The sequence below is a fragment of the Staurois parvus genome, unplaced genomic scaffold (genome assembly GCF_062004578.1).
Source record: "Staurois parvus isolate SC_StPar_1 unplaced genomic scaffold, SC_StPar_1.0 ptg000530l, whole genome shotgun sequence".
Lineage (NCBI taxonomy): Eukaryota > Metazoa > Chordata > Amphibia > Anura > Ranidae > Staurois > Staurois parvus.
The window spans coordinates 7,136,466-7,159,210 of NW_028318326.1; the positions used below are offsets into that span (position 1 = coordinate 7,136,466).

At 43.5% G+C, this 22,745-nt stretch overlaps 1 protein-coding gene across 1 annotated transcript in view; it reads left to right on the forward strand.

Moving 5' to 3' along the window:
- Positions 1-2,661: 2,661 nt before the first annotated feature.
- LOC149451610 (acetylcholine receptor subunit alpha-1-B) overlaps positions 2,662-22,745 on the forward strand; it is a 58,066-nt gene continuing 37,982 nt past the window's right edge. Inside the window, exons 1-4 of the mRNA XM_089690475.1 lie at positions 2,662-2,817; positions 14,083-14,240; positions 14,326-14,370; positions 18,256-18,365. Of these exons, the coding sequence (XP_089546601.1) occupies positions 2,775-2,817; positions 14,083-14,240; positions 14,326-14,370; positions 18,256-18,365 (356 nt within the window). The 5' untranslated portion in view covers positions 2,662-2,774. The remainder of the gene's footprint in view (positions 2,818-14,082; positions 14,241-14,325; positions 14,371-18,255; positions 18,366-22,745) is intronic.

Genomic DNA, 22,745 nt, shown 5'->3' on the forward strand with positions numbered 1-22,745 from the left:
ACATAATTAACTACCTGCCGACCGCAGATAGCCGAATGACGGCTGCACTGCGGCCGGCCAGTTCTGAGTGGACGTCATATGACGTCCCCCCAGAACGCGCTCTCCTGCGCGCCCCAGGGGGCGCGCACCCAGCGATCTCCGTGATCGCTGTGTCCTACGGACACAGCTGATTACGTGATGTGGTAAAAGGCCAATCACAGCGGCCTTTTACCACGTGATCAGCGGTGTCCAATGACACGCTGATCAGAGGGAAATGCAAGTGCCGGTTCTCGGCTGCACTTTCCTCACGCTGTCAGATCGTGAGGAAAGTACTGCCGAGAACCGGCAGTTGTCAGAGCGGGGATCGGCACTGATCATCAGGGCACTGATGATCAGTGCCCTGATGATCGGTGCCCAGCAGTGCCACCCGCAAGTTCTGCCCACCTGTGCCCAGCAGTGCGCCCACTAGCTCCACCCACCTGTGCCCAGCAGATCACCCACCTGTGCCCAGCAGTGCACCCACCTGTGCCACTCTGCAGTGTCACACACCTGTGCCCAGAAGTGCCACCCACCTGTGCCCACCAGTGCCACCCACCTGTGCCCACCCACCAGTGCTGCCCACCAGTGCCACCCACCAGTGCAGCCCAGCAGTGCTGCCAGTCAGTGCCACCAGTCAGTGCCCAGCGGTTGTGCCAGTCAGTGCCGCCAGTCAGTGCCCAGCAGTGATGCCAGTCAGTGCCGTCTATCAGTACCCATCATCAGTGTCACCTATCAGTGCCGCCTATCAGTGCTGCATATTAGTGCCGCCTATCCGTGACACCTCATTAGTGCTGTCTATCAGTGCCCTTCAGTGCTGCCTATCAGTGCCCATCAGTGCCGCCTATCAGTGCCCATCAGTGCTGCCTCATCAACGCACATCAGTGAAGGAGAAAAAATACCTGTTTGAAAAATTTTATAATAGAAACAAAGAAACTTTTTTTTTTTTTTTCAAATTTTTTGCATTTTTTTTTTATAGCGCAAAAAGTAAAGTGCCCAGTGGCGATTAAATACCACCAAAAGAAAGCTCTATTTGTGAGAAAAAAATGATCAAAATTTCATATGGGTACAATGTTGCATGACCGCGCAATTGTCAATCAAAGTGCGGCAGCGCTGAAAGCTGAAAATTGGCCTGGTAAATAAGGGGGTATAAGTGCCTGGTAGGCAAGTGGTTAACCTCCTTGGCGGTATTCCCGAGTGTAGCTCGGGGTAACATTTCAGTACCAAAAGTGGTAACCCCGAGCTACACTCGGGAATACCATGCGGCGCTGCTCCGGCATGTGTTCTTCACTTACCTTACCCTGCGCTCCCGCGATGTGTCCCCTGCAGCGTCCCCGGCCATCTCCTCCGGCTGATGCCGGCATCCGGCTTCTGTGTCCTGTCCCTGTGACATCGGGACGTACGGGCGCCGCCGCCGGCGGCGGCGAGAAATTTAAAAATTTAAAAAAATTTCATTTTTTTTTTTTTCATTTTACACAGTAAAACATTGCTGTTTCAACCTATTTCACATACATATTGTCCCTAGTGCTTTGTCCTGCGCCCTGCCTGCATTTTGTCTGTTCTTTCTGCCTGGAAACTGAGAAATGTCCATGGCGTCCAAAAAGTGTCCCTTTAGGTCAAAAGCGGTTTAGATCAGCTAGAGAACAGCGATAGTAAATCAGAACCACTTACAGAATTGAGTGATAATGATTCGTGGGGAAATTCGTCATCAGAAACTGAAAACGATTTTGCGACTGAGCTCAGCAATGTGCGAACTTGGCGCTCTATTTCACATTTCAGTGTTTTTGGTTTGATTATATTATTGAATTAAATTTTTTATTATTTTTATATTATTTTTATGATTATTTATTAAATTATAATTTATGATTTTGTGTTTCAAATTTTATCATACCCGGGATGTTTACTAGACTCTTGTTCGGACAGATTTCAGTGAGTTTTTTCTAAAAATTACAGCCTACAATAAAAAAAATACATATTTCCATGCAAAAAAATGGTACCGCTTTCAGCACCAAAAATCTGAAATAATCATACCGCCAGGGAGGTTAAGAAACCAAAATAGAGCAAGAGGTTGAAGTTCATTGTTGGGGTTTACATATACTTTAAAGCTGGTCTATGAGAATTACAAAAAAATTACCCTTGCCCCCCCTACACACATATACACACATCACCACCACCACCACTGCAAGGGTTAAAGGTTTGTTAAGTCTATGGGTAGTGACATAAGCTGTACTTACCTTATTCCTTGCTCCAGCTGGCCAGCAGTCATGCTTACACCATCAAGTAAAATGCAGAACCAATAGTCCTGCATTGTATGTGGGGATGTCAAGGGTCAGCCCACAACCCGGAGTGTCAGACTAAAGAGAGAGTATCACATTCACCTTATTTTTCTACCTCTTTACCTAACGAGTATTTAACCCTTGGAGAGTGGAGGTGCCCACTGCAAGGGTCATTTTTTTTTTATTTACCGGAGTTCAGCTTTAAGGTGTATTTTGTTAATGCCATTCTATAACAGACAGAGAGGCCAAAACGTTAGGCACAAACAAGCTGTCAGAGAACTGTCTGCTGGATCTTTTCTAAAGTTGCCAGAGGCTCAGCTGTCCCATGAACAGGTGGAGAGCAATAATAGCCCAGTGGTTCCATTCCAATCCCTGCAACCGGAAGCTGAACAGAGCCTCACAGCAGACAAGGTTCAACAGTGTGAAATTTCATCATTCCACCAGCAATCCAAACAGTAAGAAAGTAGGTACAGAAGGAAGGAAATGGATTTGACTACAACGTGCCTTATTGTTCTCTCCATATCAGGTACATCTACTCCTAAAACTCTATTTTAATTCTCTTTTGTAATTCTAAAGGCAGTTTATGTGTTTTATATGTTGATTGTGTTACTATTACTTATACCTAGCTTGTTTTATATTTGATATCCAGATATAACAATCGCATCATCTGTAGCAACTGGCCAAAATATCCTAATTATTTGACTGCAGGTCTTTAAAGTACCTTTTCTAGAATGAAAATATGTTTTTTTTAATGGATATGTATATATGTATATCTTCTTCCTTACATTATTTTCACGTACAAATGTAGCCTATATTTACCAGGTAGTTAAGCTATGCATGTGTTTACAGGAGAAAATTGTCCTGTGATAACTATACTCACTGTACACATTGTAATGTGCTTTTTGTCACTTGGACATTATCACATATGAATTTTCCTGCTGATATTATAGAAAAGCAAAATGTGGAACTGAAAATATAAACATTCTTGCAAAGGTCCCCCATTTCCTCCCCAACACTTGCTAAATACTAGACTGGGAGGTGGGGGGTGCAAAACTACGCATTCACTAGACAGCTCCATTGGCTGCGGTGGGTTGGCCATCAATCTGTCCATTAGATGATGTATAGTGGGGAGGAGGTGGAATGGGAAACATGCAGTCTATAATTTAAATTCCTCTTTAAACTTCATTGTTAATTTAGAATTCAGTTACACATTGAGGGTTATTTACTAAAGTCGGAGAGTGCAAAATCTGGTGCAACTTTGCAGAGAAATCAATCAGCTTCCAGGTTTTATTGCCAATGCTTAATTGAATGAGCTGAAGTTAGAAGCTGATTGGCTACCATGCACAGCTGCAGCAGATTCTGAGTGCTCCAGTTTTAGTTAATCTACCCCTTTATATTTAAAAGTTCACATGCAAGAGTCAGCAAGTAAGGATTTTAGACTTAAAGTGAATCTAAGCCCAAACAATTACCATATGTAAACTCCAAATATGTCCTTGTAATATATAAAGGTAAAATGCTTAAAGCAGTAATAAAGTGATACTAAAGTCTTGTTCTTTTTTTAAATTACAAACATGTCATACTTACCTGCTCTGTGCACAAAGCAGCCCAGATCCTCCTCTTCTCAGGTAACCCACCGACACTCCAGGCCCCTCCTTCCTGTTGGGTGCCCCCATGGCAAGCAGCTTGCTATGGGGGCACTTGAGTAGGTGCACTCCCAAGCCACAGCTGTGTGTGCCCCATTACACACAGCGCTGCGGCTCTGCCCTGCCCCCTCCCTCTCCTGATTGGCTCACTGGCTGTGATTGACAGCAGGGGGAGCCAATGGCTCCCACTGCTGCCTCAGCCAATCAGGAGTGGGAGTCCTTAGAGAACCAAGGCTCTTGTGGACATCGCTGGATTAGGTGGGGTTCAGGTAAGTATTCAGTGGGGTGGGGGGCTACTACACACAAGAGATTTTTTACCTTCATGCATAGAATACATGTGGGCAAAACACCTGGAGTCTTTAGAACCACTTTAAACCCAAAACCAAAAATATAATACACTGCAGCTTACCAATCATTAGATGTGGAGGCTACATTTGTTTCCTTTTTTAAGGCCTTTTCTCCTCTGTGTTCACATGGTGATCCAACCAGCAACACACCTCCTGTATTAGAGTGTCCCCACTCTAGATAAAGGAGCACAGGAGCACCTTTGGACAGCAGTATTGTCAATCCAGGGGGAGGGGAGTGTTTGATATACTATACTAGTACATTTAGATACATTAAAAAACTGAAATCAAATTCCAGCTAACACTTTATAAGCAGCTACAGCAGTTAAGGTTTTTACATAAATAAATCAAACTGAGCAGTTAAGGTTTTTACATAAATAAATCAAACTGATCATTGTAAGCACCCTTGTCAGTGGTAAATGGTCTGTCTCAGACCTGTAAACAACAGACTTACTGGCTGGATCACCAGGTGAAAATAGAAAGAAAAAAAGCCTAAAAAAACGAATGCAGCCATCGCATCTAAAAAATGTAAGCTGCAGTATAATAAATGTTTGCTTTTGGGTTTGATACTACTTTTAAGCCTCTTGCACACAGGTAAAAAAACCCAAAACACCATGTTTGTAGCCATGAAGATCCTTAATACAGTAATGAGTTTAAAGCTGGAAAAAATGTATATTTGAGTGCAGATATTTTTACACGCTTATGCACAAGTTTATACATGCTTATGAATATAAATTGCAACACCTGCAGCTAGAAGAGAATGGAGAAGAATTTTCCACATGTATACTTGACGTCTTTCTGGAACATAACTTGTGTTTTTTATTCAGGATCTTGCAGCCAACGAGATCCTGCATATAAACATCAATAAAATATTACGTCCCTGTGCAAAATAACTAATCCTCTTCTTTATATTTCCTCCTCTAAGCTAAATCATTACAAAGTCAGATGGTGTCCTTATATATTTTTAGATGTAATGCTAAATTTAGTGTGTCCATCAATTTCCCTTTAGCTGTTTTCATCCTACAGCTACACTTCCCTTTCCTCCTTTCCAGATATACATATGAAGTCTACTTTGCAAAAGGGTCCTTTTTATGCTGATCAATCTCAAAATTGAGCCACCCTGAACAATTACGGATCAGATTTTAATATGAATACATTATTCCTACATCTCTATAGTATACAGGGATGCGCAAATCAAATCACCCGATGCCCAGGAAATGCAGTTCCAGGCGCCGGCCAGGTGTTTTTTTTTTTACGTTTAGCCCTGTTGCGGGCAAGCAGCAGGGTTCACTTTATGCGGTGCGATTTTCATGTCAGTTTTCATTGCGATTGTCAAAGGTGATTCAAGTGTAATTCAGATGAAAAATCTGTCTTATAACCACTTCTATGCATATCTGTTTTCTAGCCACTTCTATGCAAAACCGGCTATGAATCGCATCCTATGTGAGCAGTTATCTCAGAATGCCACTATATTCTATGCTGTGCGAGTTTCAAGCGCATCGCTCCAGACTCACACAGGACCCTTTTTTTCAACCGGATCAAAATTGCACTGCATAGATATGAATGCCCTTCATACAAAGCAATGTATTTTCAGCAATCTATGCCTTTTGGATCGCATAAAACATGCATCAGTGTGAATCAGGACTAGGGTTCCATTCACACCTGGGCATTTTGTGATCACGGTAGAATCGCTGTGATTCTGCCAGCGATCTCAAAACGCACTACCATCGAAAAACGCAGGTTCAAGTGCCATTATTTTCAATGGCACCTAAAACACGGTGCAGTTTTGCAGCGATTGTTGCATGGCAAATCACATCATGTGAAGCTTAGCACCCAAAAAGGAGCAGGGGTTTCTTTTGGGTGACAAACTTCATGAGATGTGATTTGTGCGATTGCATGCAATAAATCGAACGACAATCGTGGCAAAAATGCGCCGCGTTCTAGGTGCCATTGAAAATAATGGCATCTGAACTTGCGTTTTGCAATTGTGCATTTTGAGATCACGGCAGGATTACAGCATTTCTGCTGCAATCCCAAAACACCTAGGTGAGAATAGAGCCTCACAGAGCGGACACCTGAGCTCACCCAAGTGCTTCCATGTGTGAGGGTAACAAAGAAATTGAAGAAGCCGCATAATTTACCCGCTCAGCAGATGTGCTTCTGCTGAGCATTACAGCGGTAGTAAATCACAAAAAATACAACAAAAAAACTTCTTCCTGCCAGATAGGAGCATAATGTGCTAATATGTATCACATACTAGCATGTTATGAAAGACTTACCTGAAAACTAAGCCCTACACCAGAGCTCTGTCTCGGCTCCCTGGAGCTTCCATCTTCACCCGGTCTTCCGTTTGATTGGCCGAGCCGTGATGACATCACTCCTGCGCATGCGCACAGGAGCCTCAACCGTGGCATGACTCTCTCAATGGATGGCATGCTGTCCATTGAAAGTGCAGTGTGCATGTGTCGGTGACATCACCAGTGCTGCTAAAGTAAATATCTCCTAAACGGTGCACGTTTTGGAGATATTTATGGTACCTACAAGTAAGCCTTATTATAGCCTTACCTGTAGGTACAAGAGAAAAAAATTACTTTACTACCACTTTTACCTCCTTAGCGGTATTCCCGAGTGTAGCTCCAGGTAAAATTTCTATACCAAAAGCGGTAACCCCGAGCTACACTCGGGCTTACCATGCGGCGCTGCTCTGGGGGTCCCTGCAGCACTTACCTTGTCCTTCGCTCCCGCGATGTGTCCCCTCCAGCGTCCCCGGCCATCTCCTCCGGCCAATGCCGGCATTCGGCTTCTGTGTTCCGGTCCCTGTGACGTCGGGACGTACGGATGCCGGAACCGGCGGGAAATTAGAATTTTTTTAAAAATGTCATTTTTGCTGTCATTGCTATTTCAATGCATTTCACATACATTTTGTCCCTACTGCTTTGTCCTGTACCCTGCCTGCATTTTGACTGTTCTTTCTGCCTGGAAACTTAGAAACGTCCATGGCGTCCAAAAAGCATCCCTTTACGTCAAAAGCGGTTTTAGAACAGCAATAGTAAATCAGAACCACTTGCAGAATTGAGTGATAATGATTCGTGGGGAAATTCGTCATCAGACACTGAAAACGATTTTGCGACTTTGCTCAGCGATGTGCGAATTTGCCTCTGTATTTCAAATTTCAGTGTTTTTGGTTTGATTGTATTATTGAATTAAATTTATTATTATTATATTATTATTTTTTATGATTATTTATTAAATTATAATTTCTGATTTCGTGTTTCAAATTTTATCATATCCGGAATGTTTAATAGACTCTTGTTCGGACAGATTTCAGTGAGTTATTCCTAAAAATTACAGCCTACAATAAAAAACTACATATTTCCATGCAAAAAAATGGTACCGCTTTCAGCACAAAAAATCGGAAAGAATCATACCGCCAAGGAGGTTAAGAGAGCTTGACACTCCCCTTTCCTGGTGAGTACCCAATCGGTGCTCATCACACTGCAAGGTCTATCCCCTCCCTGCTAGTCCCTGGGTGTGGTGCTGGACACAGGTAGGTGAGTAGAAGATAAACAGAGCAATGTTAAAATCTTATTTAAATACAATTTTGATTAAAATCTATATATATTTTTTTTTTATCAGGACAAGTATATTGTCAGGAGGGACAAGTAGATTGGAGTCCCAATTAAGTTCCTTGGACAAGTAGTTTTTTTAAAACATTTTCCACACCCCTGCAGTATAACCTAACAAGAATAATAAATTGAGGTGTAAAAAGTGAATGAATATGAATGTGACAAAACTGCAATCTATAAAAAAATGTTTATATATTGGGGTTTATTTCTTATGTTTTTACCCAAGATTCATACAATAGTATCTTGAATGAAATGTGGGTGAAGTGTGAGTGTGCAATGAGTCTTGCATGAGCAGTTCAGTGTACACCATACTGTGCAGGGACAAAGTAATGGCGGCATGCATGCGCAAGAGTAACTCTAACCGGGCACAACCAATCAAGAGGCTGAAGACTGCGAACCCAAAAGCAGGCCAGGAGAAGATAGAAGTGTTATTGATGGAGGGGAGTACTGACATTGCAGCGCTGGAGGGGATCGCTTTACTGGGTAAGTCTGCAATAATGTGCATGTATGCTGCGCACACATGCACATTATGGCAAAAAAACTTCAGGGGGCCAAAAGTTTTGCATTTGGTCTGGCAGTATAGTTCCACTTTAACTACAGCCAGGAATTAAATTTTTAAAAACATATTTTTTAGTCAGGTGAATCTGAAATATTTCATATGACTATGATATACAGTGAGTAAAATAAGTATTTGATCCCCTACCACTCAACAATAATTCTGACTCCCACAGACTGGCTGTGTGCTGATGTGGTACACAGATTAGTCATGTCAATTTAAGAAGGTGCTCCTAATGACAACTCAGCATATGTATAAAAGAATTTCCACAGAATCTTTCTTCCATTCAAACCTCACCACCATGAGCAAGACCAAAGGCCTATAAAAGCACATCAGGGACAAGATTGTAAACCTGCACAAGGCTGGAATGGGCTACATGATCATCAGCAAGAAGGAGACAACTGTTGAAACGATTATTCGCAAATGGATAAAATACAAGTAACCATCAATTGCCCTCAGTCTGGAGTCCATGCAAGATTTTGCCTCATATGGTAAGGATGATCATGAGAAAAGTGAGGGATCAGCCCAAAACTACATAGGAAGAGCTTGTGAATGGTCTCAAGGCAGTTGGGACTGCAGTCACTAAAACGATCATTGGTAACACAATAAGACGCCATGAATTGAAATCCTGCAGCGCCCGCAAGGTCCTCCTCCTCACGATGGACAGGCCTGTCTGAAATTTGCCAATGAACACCTAAATAATTCATAGAAGGATTGGGAGAAAGTGCTGTGGTCAGATGGGACCAAAATTGAGCTCATTGCCATTAACTCAAGTTGCCATGTTTTTAGGAAGAAAAATGCTGACTATGACCCTAAGAACACCATCCCTACAGTCAAGCATGGAGGTGGAAGCATTATGCTTTTGGGCTATTTCTCTGCTAAAGGTACAGGCCGACTTTGCCGTATTGCGGGGGTCAATGGACGGGGTCATGCATTGTAAAATCTTGGATGAGAACCTTCTTCCCTCAGCCAGAACACAGAAGATGGGTCATGGATGGGCCTTCCAGCATAACAATGACCCAAAACAAGGCAACAAAGGAGTGGCTCAAGAAGCACATTAAGGTCATGCAGTGGCCTAGCCAGTCTCCAGTTCTTAATTCTATAGAAAATTTATGGAGATAGCTGAAACTTCGAGTTACTAAGAAATCTTAAGGATTTAGAGAAGATATGTAAAGCAGAGTGGACCAAAATCCCTCCTGAGATGTGTGCAAACCTGGTAACCAACTACAAGAAACGTCTTACCTCTGTGCTTGCCAACAAGGGTTTCTCCACCAAGTTCATGTTTTGTTTGGGGATCAAATACTTTTTTTACTCACTAAATTGCAACTCAATTTATAACATTTGTATCATGTTTTCTCTGAATTTTTAGTTGATATTCTGTCTCTATCGTTTAAAATACACCTATGATAAAAACTATAGACCCTTCATTTCTTTGTAATGGGAAAACTTACAAAATCTGCAGGGGATCAAATAATTATTTTCCCCACTGTATACGTAACTATCCAGCCAGAAAGTGCCGCTTACAGTGAACTTGTGCTCAGAATATGCACACTAAAGTATTCAGATATTCTGAACAAACAGTAAAGGTATGGAAAAATGTATCTTCAAAAACCATAACAGAGGCACGGAAATCCCATTTATTTTCTATTGCACCTTGACAGCCTGCTAACCCTCTATTGTAAACACATCACAGGTATTTCTAGGTTCTTCTAAGCTATTAGAAACTGACTGAAACCTGACTTTCAGGGGCAGTAAAAGCGGGTGGCTGAGCTGCCCACCCATACTGTTCTAATACAGCCAGACTGGGCTGTACACATGCCGCTGCTGCGATACTTTGCTCTGCAGCCGGGACATTTTTAATTCACGGTACCTAGTTTGACAGGCATTACTGTCAAACACGACCATTGAGTTTAATAAGGTCACACTGCAACCGTGTGCAATGCACACAATTGGGCACAGTAGAGCAGCATTATAGGGTTAAATCAGTTGGTAAAGAGGCATTATAATGCCTCCTCACCACCTGTCAAATCTCCTCTGAAAAATGATCTGAATGCAGATCACACTTCAGAGGGCACTGCACTCCAGAGCTAGTGCGAAAGAGTCCCTAAACTAAAGAAAAAACTTTGTTTTTATTCATTTTGCCTAGAGCAAGGGGCGATTATTACCCCTGCCAGGTTTTTCGCCATCTTTGTTTCACTGCAGAGATTTCCCTTTACTTCCTGTCCCATAGCCAAAACAGGAAGTAGGAGGAAATCCATCCAATGTGAGGGAATCCCTGGTTGTCACCAGGGCCACCAGAACTAGTGTTCCCATTGGAAGATTTCCCCTCTATAACTGTTCTGGGGATAACCCAAAATTTAAGATTTTCTTTCACTTTCTGTGAAATTGATAAACAGGACAAATAGAGAGGGTGAGTCTCCCTTACGGTGTAAAGACAGCAAGAAAAACATGATAGGTGTTCTAAACCCTCTGCACTTTATCCAAGATTTTAAAAAACTGCATTTAGTTATTCTTTAAAGTGTTACTAAACCCACAAAATCAGTCTGTATTAGCAGTAAAGCATGCTTGTTATGCTCACTGTGGAACCTAAGGGTTAATCCGCTGCATTGTGTAAAATGGATGTTTGATCCTGTCTTCTCTGATCCTCCCCTTCTTCCAGTGCCCCCCTCTTATCTCCTGATAGAACAGAGGCTTTGGGGCAAGCTGCACATGCTCAGTTTGGTGTGTATGGCTAGAGGTTTTTTTTCTTGGGAGAGTGCACATGATCAGCACAGGGCCAATCAGCGCAGTCCAGACAGAGGTCAGGGGTCCTGCATCCTCCTACCGGAGAATTAAAACTCCTCCTACAAACTATAACTAGTGCTCTGATGGACACTGATAGAAGTCATGAGACTGCTCTAACTGCTGATGGGAAAAGGTATTTAGAAATTTATATTTACTAAAGTAATTGCATTTCCATGTTGTGTGTACTGTGGGATACAAGATATAGTGAATGCAGGGTCCTGGGTTTAGTAACACTTTAAGGATCCTAAGATATTAATTAATTTACATAACAAGTAGCTAGAGAGGTCGGGGTGGCTTGTTTTCACTCAACTGTTTAAGAATCTCTAAATGTCTATAATCTGGACAGAAGTGAACTTTTTCAGTTTCTCCCTACCCCCTGTTGTTTACAGTGCTCAGTTGCATCAGTCAGATTAGTGACAGCCCCCCTCTCCTTCCATATTGCTCTATCCAAGGTTTCAGTGAGAAGGCTAACACACCAGGATTAGCAGCTTTATTTTATTTATTTCAGGTACTTCTATAGCACCATCAATTTACACAGCGCTTTACATATATATTGTACATTCACATCAGTCCCTAACCCTCAAGGGGTGTACAATCTAAGGTCCCTAACTCACATTCATATATACACATACTAGAGGCAATTTAGACAGGAGCCAATGAACCTACCAGCATGTCTTTGGAGTGTGGGAGAAAACCGAAGTAACCCCACACAGGCACAGGGAGAACATGCAAACTCCAGGCAGGTGGTGCCATGGTTGGGATTTGAACCTACGACCTGAGTACTGCAAGGTAGAAGTGCTAACCGTTTAGCCACTGTGCTACTCATTTTCGAAAAGTAATAGTTTTAGGAGTGATTAAATAACAACTTTAAAAAAGTCTTTAGTTGGCCTTTAAGACCTAAAAATCATCAATGCTGGGAAGACGGTAGAATCTGGAGGAAAAAAAAGATTACATGCAATGATTAATATTCCAGCAATGACCCTGTAATGACCTTGGTTAGTACAGCTTTTGTAATGCTGTATATGCTCACCAGGTGGCGCTCACATAATAAATTCTCCTAGTTCTAAAGCTGAGCTGTGGATTCTGTATTAGGTCTGCTATGTTACAAAAGCTGGAGGAAAAGAAAAAAGGGGGTTGTTTATGTAATTTCTAAAATGAGAGCTTTTCCGTCATTTCTAATATGCTCTGCAAAATAGAGGACAGTGTCAAAATCTCAGTAAGGTCACAGGACTTTGCATTACCTATGTGATGGTAGATCTGAAGAATATTGTACAATCAGATTGTATAGTGTTTGGTGACCTTTAGGGCTCGTTTAAATGTGTGGCTATACTTCTACCCTTCTGAAAAGCGATCAGCTGTGGATCACTTTTTCAGAGGGTGTTTGACATGCAGTAATGAGCTGATATGTCACTCCATTCACTGCCTCCTTTATCACTCAAAATATCGACACACCACACCACAAGCTTGCGCATTTCACTCAGCTGCAGGGTGTGTCTGGCACGACCCCACTCTCTTGAATCCGTTGCATTCCATGGCCAAAACCACCTGCCAAAAGGATCATGCTGTTAAATTTTGCAGTGGCCTGTGTACAGCCCTAAGTGGCTGCATGCCCTAGTTTAAGTGGGCAGTAGGGGGGTGGTAAAACCACAGCTCAACCATCTGCTTTTAACAACTGCCTATGCAAACAACTTCCCACCTGCCCCTCCCCCCCCCGCCATCCCTTTGACTGCGCTATTATTCCGGGGGGGGTGGGAGGTCTGCCTAATCATGTTACCACTGTGGATGGCTGTCACAGTGGTCACATGATCGGAAGCTGACCCCACTTCCCTTTCACAGCTTGGTCTATGTGCTGGGAGCATGCAGTGAGCGCACAGAAACCTATGCCCCCCATAGACTCATACGGAAGAGCCCACCCTCTTTGCCACTGCATGCGTGTTGCATGGCAGACAGAAGGTTAATAGTAAACTGCATCACATGCTGTAGATGTGAACCAGCCACATTGGACAAAATGGGATTTCTATTTGACATGCATTTTCATTCAACAAATCGCAAACAGACAAATGTAAATGGTAGTAGATATAGAAATACACTCAGACATTAATTGAATGTAAATACAAACCTCTTATTAAAGTGATTCTAAAGGTATTAATTTTTTTCTATTTCAATAGTTTTTATTGTGTTTCAAATAAGAAAAGTAACAAGTAAGGTAACAATATATAATATATACAGTCTTTAAACCCCAGCATGGGAAATATACATAGTATTAATGACATCAGGAAGGGACTAAGTAAAGGTCCCATATCATAGTCCAGGGTATTAATTAAAAAAAACAAAACGTTATATTTACCTGCTCTGTGTAATGGTTTTGCACAGAGTAGCCCTGATCCTCTTCTCTTTTGGTCCCCTGCTGGCAGTCCTTGCTCCTTCCTGCAGAGTGCCCCCAATAGCAATCCTCTTGCTATGGGGGCACATGATCAGACTTGCTCCCGAGCCGCATTCCTGTGAATGGACATTGTCTATTCACACACAGAGCGTGGCTCGGCCCCACCCCCAGCTCTCTCCTCATTGGCTAGCTGGCTTTGATTAACAGCAGCAGGGGCCAATGGCTCCCGCTGCTGTGTGAGCCAATGAGGATAGAGAGACCCAGAAGAGCCGCTACTCTCATGCACATCGCTGGATCGATGGGGCTCAGGTAAGTTTAAGGGAGGGCTGGGGGAGGGGAGTAAAGAATGCTTAAAGGTAAAAAAAAAAAAAAAAAACACTTTTGTCTGTAGAACCAATTAATAATAGCAGTGATAACATTATTAGATTTCTTATATCTTCTTTAACTCTCTGCAGCTGGATTGGCCCATTCCTATGAACATTCCTATAAACATGAAGCCCGCTTGATTGATGCGCTGTTTAAGAACTACAACAAAGTTGTTCGTCCAGTCGAAAATTTCAGCGACAAAGTTGTGGTGACGCTCGGACTGCAGCTCATTCAGCTTATTAATGTGGTATGGAAACAGATCCAATTTATTAATCAAACTGTAATCTCCTTAATGGAAATAGCCTAACAAACGTCTCTGATTTATTTTAAAGGATGAAGTGAATCAAATTGTATCAACAAATATTCGCCTGAAACAGGTACATTGACCAAGTACTTTTCAGTTTTGTGTGAGAAAGATAATATACAGAAGAACCAGAGACACAGCACTCCGCTTAATAGTCAAAATTGAATGAAACACAATTCAGTTGTCTCTGGAGTCTTCTATCTGGACATATTTCATGTTACTTAAAGCAGAGTTCCACCCAAAAGGGGAAGTTTTGCTTTAATTTAATGCTTTGTCCCCCGCTCCCCATTAAGGATTGGCACCTTTTGAGAGCAGGTACCCGAATTTGACAGGTATCCGCTCCCACTTCCGCTACGATCGCCTAGGCCAGTGGTAGGCAAGCCGCGGCTCGCGAGCCACATGCGGCTCTTTACAAACTTTAATGCGGCTCTTCTGTGTGCCGGGCGCCCGCTCCCCTCCCTCCTCTCGGGCGGCTGCCCCAAAAGTCAGGACTCTGCAGCTAGCCCAGCAATGGGCAAACTACGGCCCGGCGGACCTTTTAATCCGGCCCGCGGAGCGTGGCAAACATTGGCTGTCAGGATGTAGGCGGGGCAGCCAGGATGTAGGCGGGGCAGCGTGACGAACTCCTCTCCTCTCACAGTCCGCCCTGAAGACCGGAACGGCGCGGGAACACGGCGAGAGGAACGCGCGGAGCAAAGGTAAGTGAATTGACACAATATGGGGAATGAATTACTATAGGGGGGATGAATTACTATAGGGGGGATGAATTACTATATGGGGGATGAATTACTATGGGGGATGAATTACTATATGGGGGATGAATTACTATGGGGGATGAATTACTATGGGGGATGAATTACTATATGGGGGATGAATTACTATGGGGGATGAATTACTATGGGGGATGAATTACTATGGGGGATGAATTACTAAATGGGGGATGAATTACTATGGGGGATGAATTACTATGGGGGATGAATTACTATGGGGGATGAATTACTATATGGGGGATGAATTAATATGGGGGATGAATTACTATGGGGGATGAATTACTATATGGGGGATGAATTACTATATGGGGGATTAATTACTATGGGGGATGAATTACTATATGGGGGATGAATTACTATGGGGGATGAATTACTATATGGGGGATGAATTACTATGGGGGATGAATTACTATATGGGGGATGTATTTTCAGTTTTAAAAATGTGGCTCTCAAAATAAATTTCATTCGTGGTTTTGGCGAGATTTGGCTCAGTTGAAAAAAAAGGTTGCCCACCACTGGCCTAGGCGATCGCAAGCGGAAGTTGTCCTCCCTCCCCGTAGTCTTCTGGGACACGTGACAGGTCCCAGAAGACTACGGCCATTCACAAAGCACAGCACCTGTCACGCATGCGCAGTGGGCACCCAGCGGTGAAGCCACAAGCTGTCACAGCCGGGAGCCCACTCTGAAGATGCCGGCACCAGGGAGACGGACAGTGAAACCAGTGGTGGTGAGGACACCGCTGGAATGAGGGACAGGTAAGTGGCTGTATTTTAAGTCAGCAGCTAGTTTTTGTAGCTGCTGACTTTTCTTTTCATTCAGCTGGAACTCTGCTTTACGATGTCTGGCCTTTACCTTTGCCTGCACCTAAATTTTCTCGGTAACACCTTTCTTAGGGTCCATTTACACATCTGCATAGCGGTAATGCATTTTCTGTGTGCCACCTTAATGCACATACTGTAGGACATGGTAGTTATTGTTCTGTGTTTAAAAAAAGGGTCATGTCTGATTTTCGGTACATTACATAGACAAGGTTGAAAAAGACACAGGTTCATCAAATTTGGGGTTGATTTACTAAAGGTAAATAGACTGTGTATTTTGCAAGTGCAGTTGCTCCTAGGCTGAGATGAAGCTCTGCTGACTTCCATCATCCAATCACTTTTTTTTCTTGCATATCAGTGGGTATTCTTTGAAAAGTGAAGCTTTACCTTATTTACTAAGCTCTGGAGCAACTACACTTGCAAAGTGCACAGTCTACATTATTCGTCTTTAGCAAATCAACCCCTTTGTGTGCTTGTGAACATGAGTTTTATATGTTTGATTCAGGGAAAGCCAAAAAAAATACAAACATAGTCCAATTTCCTGTAAGAGGGTGAAAGAAATTTCTTTTTGACCCCATATTAGTTATCAGATAAATCTTTGAATCAACCTCCTATTAAAATTAAGAATTTCTACATTGGGGTACTTTGGCAGTCTGTTCATTTTCAATGAGCTTTCTTAAAGTGTTACTAAACCCGGGACCCTGCATTCACTATATCTGGTCTCCCACAGTACACAGAACATGGAAATGCAATTATTGTAGTAAATATAAACTGCTAAATATATTTTCTCATCAGCAGTTAGAGTTTTGTGACTTCAGCAGAGCACATGTTAAAGCTTGAAGGAGGAGCTTTCTTTCTGCTCTAGGATGATGTGAAACCTCTGACCCTCTGTCTGGACAGTGCTGATTGGCCCTGTGCTGATCTCATGCACTCTCCCAAGAATAAAAAAACCTCTCTAGCAATACACACCAAACCGAACATGTGCATATGACCAGTGGTGTCTTTAGGTTTTTTGCTGCCCTAGGCAATGCAAAAATCAGACCCCCCCCCCCAGCGGTGATAGCCTGACACTGACCAACACCCTCTAAACCCCCACCCAAGAGAGCCTTCCACCAACACCCCCCTTCCCCCCCTTCCCGGCAACAGGGAGAAAGACACTCACCTCCACAGATCTGGACATCCCCGAGAATGAGAGTCGGGCTCTGCATACAACATCAAGCAGCCCGCAGCCTCTTTTGGATTCTACCTGGTCCCCGTGCCGTATATGTCCCTTCTTCCTGGGGGGGTGCTTGCCTCCCTAAAAAAAATGCTGCCCTAGGCAAATGCCTTGTTTGCCTTGTGGTAAATACACCCCTGCATATGACCATGAGTTCAGTCTGTATCAAGTGGTCATTTCAACACGAGGAGGGGCAGAGAAGAAAGGATCGAACAGCCTTTTTACACAATGCAGAGGATTAACCCCTTAGATTCCACAGTGAGTATAACAAGCATGCTTTACTGCTAATACAGACTGATTTTACTGCTGTGGGTTTAGTAACACTTTAAAGTGATGCAAAAAGGACCCTTGTATTATTCACAGCCACCTCCAAATCCCCCTTTTTTTTCCTTTTTTTTTTTTGCTGCTGTGATCCCGCTTCCTGTTAGAAGGTGACTACATTAATTTTCCATGGTCCCACTGTATGTAGGAATATAGTCACCCTCTCTTGCTCACTTGTGAAATGGACTAGTGACCGATGGATATCTAGTATGCAAAGAGCAGTGCACATGACCACAACTAACATGCACTGCTCAGTCCAAACAAATAGAAGTGAAGAGGAAAAGGAGAGGTTTGGTAACTCACAAAGAATGTTACAAGGAGGTAGAAAAACACAGTAAGAAATGATTTAATTAAATATAGATTACAGAGTCATTAAGCAGTGGATGTGTATGGATTCTTTTTGGAGAATAAGGATAATGTTTAGTGTCACTTTAACATAATGCATGTTAACATGGGACATAATATGCGATAATACACTGCAAAGTATAAATGGATCCTCAGGGTTTTGTGGGCACAAATAGTTGTTTCACAATGTGCCATCTGATGCAAAGTAAAAATATTCTCCCAATTATTTAAATTCTTTTAATTTGAATTGTCTAGACATTCATTAATGACAGATTTGTACCCTGCAGTGCTGGTGCTTTTAGATCAATTAGGAACCATAATTGCAATTATATTGGGAGCTTGTCATTATAGCAATAACTGGAATATAGTTTATTGGGATGGCATAAACGTTTAATGCTTAGCTTATTTTTTTAACCCAAATAATAAGGTGAATGGAAGTAGTTCATTATTGTTACAATTGTATTTATTTTGTGTTTTTAATTGCTCAGCAATGGGTGGATGTCAACCTAAAATGGAATCCAGCAGATTATGGAGGAGTACAGAAAATTCGGATACCTTCAAGTGATATTTGGCGCCCAGATTTTGTTCTGTACAACAAGTACGTGAAATAAGTAAGCTCTGTTATATTATTGTAGTTCAGTGACCACTATGTGAAATTCTTTGATCAGCAAAGTAATGCAAACCCTTTACCCATCATACAAACCCAGGCAATAGGGTCTTAACTACCCCATATGACTAGATCCAATTCCAATTTGGGAAATATGTGATGCTGCCATTAAATATAAATATTCACTCTTGAGGTTTTATAATAGTGCAGTCTGGATTATTTTTATTATTTACTTGTATTCTCTTTTTGTCTGTAAGGAAGTAGTAATAGATTTAGTAGAGCTACTCTGCCAGAAGCCTCAACAATACTGTCCAGGTCCTCGCCCAAAGCTTTGCCCCGCAGCCAGGCACATAGACTCTCTCAGACGTTTCTTCAATGACCAGTCTAGGGTGTTGTTTTTGTTGTTTTTATTTTCAGAGAACTTGGATAGGCATGGGGAATGAGATGGGATACTCCAAGACATGTACAGTTGAGGACTTTAGATATTTGTTCAAACAAGTTGTGACGAAGTCTGTACTTGAAGCAAACAGAAGCCTTCAGCTTTAAGGCAGCAGTAGTAGTATTAGCTAGAGCCAGGGGCGTATTTACCACAAGGCATACAAGGCATTTGCATTTAGTGGCATTTTTCAGGGGGGGCAGCGATGTCCCCAGGCAAAATGGACACATGTGGCAGGTGACAGAGGAAGGAGAAGTAGGTGAGGCACTGCAGGAGCTCCTGAGGATGGTGTATAGGAGATGAGTCATCTCTGGAGACACCTCCTCACACAGGAGCCACTATGTTTGCAGCAGTCTCTACTGGGATCCACGAGAGGCTGCAGGCTGCTGGATGGTGTCAGACTGCCCCCCCTGGTCCTGATCATGGCTTTGGCAGTGCCCTGCGGACGTCATTCTGTGAGCTGTGCAGGTGGTGGATGTCATTCTGTGAGCTGTGCCGGAGAGTGCTGGAACAACTCTCTCTCCCTCTCTCTTTTTCTCTTTGTCTCTCTCTCCCTCTCTCTTTCTCTCTCCCTCTCTCTTTCTCTCTCCCTCTCCCTCTCTCTCTCCCTTTCCCCCCCACCCATCACTGTGCTATCACTGGCCTCAATCTGGATGGGGGGCACCAACATTTACTTTTGCCTAGGGCAGCTCGAAACCAAAATACAGCACTCGCTAGAGCAAGACTTCTTTTAGGTAGAAGATTAAATAGACAAAGCTCTTCAGAAAACGCTGGTGACCCTTTACCAGACCCACAGCTGACTCCCTAGCACCAGAGGGGGTTAAGTAGCACACAGTCTTTAAGATCCTTTAGAGATGTCTGTACTCACAAGGCCCAAGAAGAGATTGACGTCTTCCTCTGAGATACCAGACCAGTAGTAGACAGCCTCTCAGTCATCTTTAGTATAACCCTGGTCATTCAGGCCCTCAGGTTGCCTACATGAGCAGCAGTTGCCTGGCAGGGCAACGTACCCTCTCCCAGGCTGGAACAATCCTATACAGGAAAGACCCAAAACCCAGTGTGCTCACTGAATATATACAGTTACCCAGCATGCCCTCAGAGCCAGTCTCTCTGGGATAGGCTGAGAATGTATCAATATTGGCCTCAGAGATTCCGCTCTCTCCTGGTTCTCATCCTACCTATCACAACGCTCCTTCAGCGTTATCTATAACGCTACCACCTCCCCCTCACTCCCCCTCTCTGTTGGGGTCCCTCAAGGCTTTGTCCTTGGGCCCCTTCTCTTCTCCATCTGCACCTCCTCCCTTGGCCAACTCATACACTCTCACGGCTTCAACTACCACCTCTATGCCGATGACACGCAAATCTATCTCTCGACCCCTCGCCTCACCCACTCAGTCTCCGCCCGAATCACAAACCTACTGAATGACATATCAGACTGTTGCTCCACTTCCTTAAACTGAACCTCTCCAAAACTGAGCTCCTAGTCTTCCCCCCAGCCTGCACACCACCCCCCACTGACTTCTCCATCACGTCCAACAATGCCACTATCAGGCCCGCCCCGCAGGCCAGAATACTTGGTGTCATTCTTGACTCCAATCTATCCTTCCAGCCCCAAGTCCAATCACTAACAAACTCATGCAGACTCCATCTCCGCAACATCGCCAAAATCCTCACGTTCCTAACCCCAGAAACCACTAAACAGCTCATCCACTCCCTCATCATATCACGACTCGATTACTGCAACTCCCTCCTCACTGGCCTGCCTCACCACAGGCTATCCCCACTCCAGTCGATCCTGAACACAACAGCCAGACTCATCCACCTTACCAACCGCTCCGTTTCTGCCACCCCCCCCCCCCTCTGCCAGTCCCTCCACTGGCTTCCGATTGCCCAACGGATCAAATTCAAAATCCTAACACTGACGTGCAAAGCTGTCCATCATAGTGCCCCAAACTACATCACCGACCTAATATCCAAGTACCACCCAGCACGCACACTCCGCTCCTCACAAGACCTCCTTCTCTCTAGTTCCCTAGTCTTCTCCTCCCATGCCGGCCTCCAGGACTTCTCCAGGGCATCACCCATACTCTGGAACTCCCTACCCCAATCCATCAGACTATCACCTACTCTCCTCTCCTTTAGGCGCATCCTGAAAACCCACCTCTTCAGCGAAGCCTACCCCACCCCCTGCTAATTCCCAACCTCCTCCACTCTTCCTACCACTCCATCCCCCACAGCTATTTCCTCCTGTACCACCATCCCCTCCCTCCTAGATTGTAAGCTCCAAGGAGCAGGGCCCTCGAACCCCTTGTGTATTGCATTGTAGTGTTATTGTAATGTCGGATGTTCTGTCTCCCACTGTAATGTACAGCTCTGAGCGAACTGTTGGCGCTTTATAAATACTGTTTATTATTATTAATAATAATAATAATAATAATAATAATAATATTCATGCTGCCACCTGCATAGCTTCACACTTTTTATCCAGAAGCTTCTCAAGCTTTCTAGATGCAGAGGGTGCTATCAGGCTGGCTGATTACAGTGTGCAAGTTATACGTTTACCTAGCAACAATTATAACCACACTGACTACAGTGTGTCAACTAAATTTACCTATAAAAAAACAAACTAAATCTATCTATCTATCTAAACCTAGCACCTATCTAGGATGGTGCTACATCTGTAAGGCCTAATACTAAATAAAAATTAAATAAAAATTTCTACACTTGAGCTTTTAGAATAGTGCAGTCTGGATTTTTTTTTTTTTATTTAATTATATTGTGATAGACTTAGGCCAGCTCCTGTCTGAAACAAGATGTCCAAGGTGGAGAAAGCAGGGGCACACATCATATGCACTTGTAGCATTACCCCTTGAATTTTGGGTTCTCTTATTTTCTGCACAGCCAGGCAACATGCAATTTCTGCATACAAATATAGACATGAATCCAGTCCATGGGCTTGTTTTTGTTTTATTTAGGGGAAATCAACTTGAATAGGGATGCGAAGGTTATGGGATGCCCAACTTGACTAGAAAGAACAGTTTGAAAACAAAATTCCTGCATTTAAGGACAAAAAATGGATCCTGGAAATTACTCCAGCTGGAGTGGTATCATTCCCTTTAAGGATCTGTATTAATGTTACGGAGCACTAGGTCCCTTTGCGTGAACTCTCACAAAATCACAATACTTAATGAGAAAATACCAGCCCACCTGGCTCCTTTGAAAAAGTGTTCCAGAGCAAGGGATTAAGTTAGCTGTGACGCTGTCCCTGTGAAAGCATACTGGAAATTGCATCTGGCAGCTGTCCCCCTTCTAGGCCCTGGGGGTGTAGAGGCACTCAGCTCCAGCCTAGAGGCAGAGTTTCCCCTTCCCTGGGGCCCCCTCCCAGGCCTCATGATCCTCAACACTCCATCTTCCACCTGATCACTAGACTCCCCTGCTGGCTAGGCTCTCTGATATTTAAGGGCAGATCTCACCACACTGCCAGGCCTCCTGCCTGGGATTGGTTAGACTCCCATGAATATGCAGATATTGGTCTCCACTCCTTCGCCCACTAGTTTCTAGAAGTTTCCATGGACCTCCAGAACCAGGGGGAGGCAATAGAGACCTTACCTGTAGAGCCCTCCAGCCTGACCTAAGCACGACCCCCACAGACATGCTCATTTTAGTTACTTCTGCTAAATGTACCTCTCTAGCACTACTAGAGGGTGGTACACACTCAATGATGATCCCATGTCTTTGGGACCCTACATCACCACCACACAATGCCCAAGGGTGGGCACTCAGATAAGCCAATTGCAGATTACTCTGAGCACTACTTTTCCTCCTAATAATAGCCCAGCACTTCTCCCTGCTCTGCACTCGGCTCCTCTTGTCTTAGTGCTACAATATAACTAGCATTCTTCTGAAAATGCTAATATCCTGGCTGTGTTTTTGTT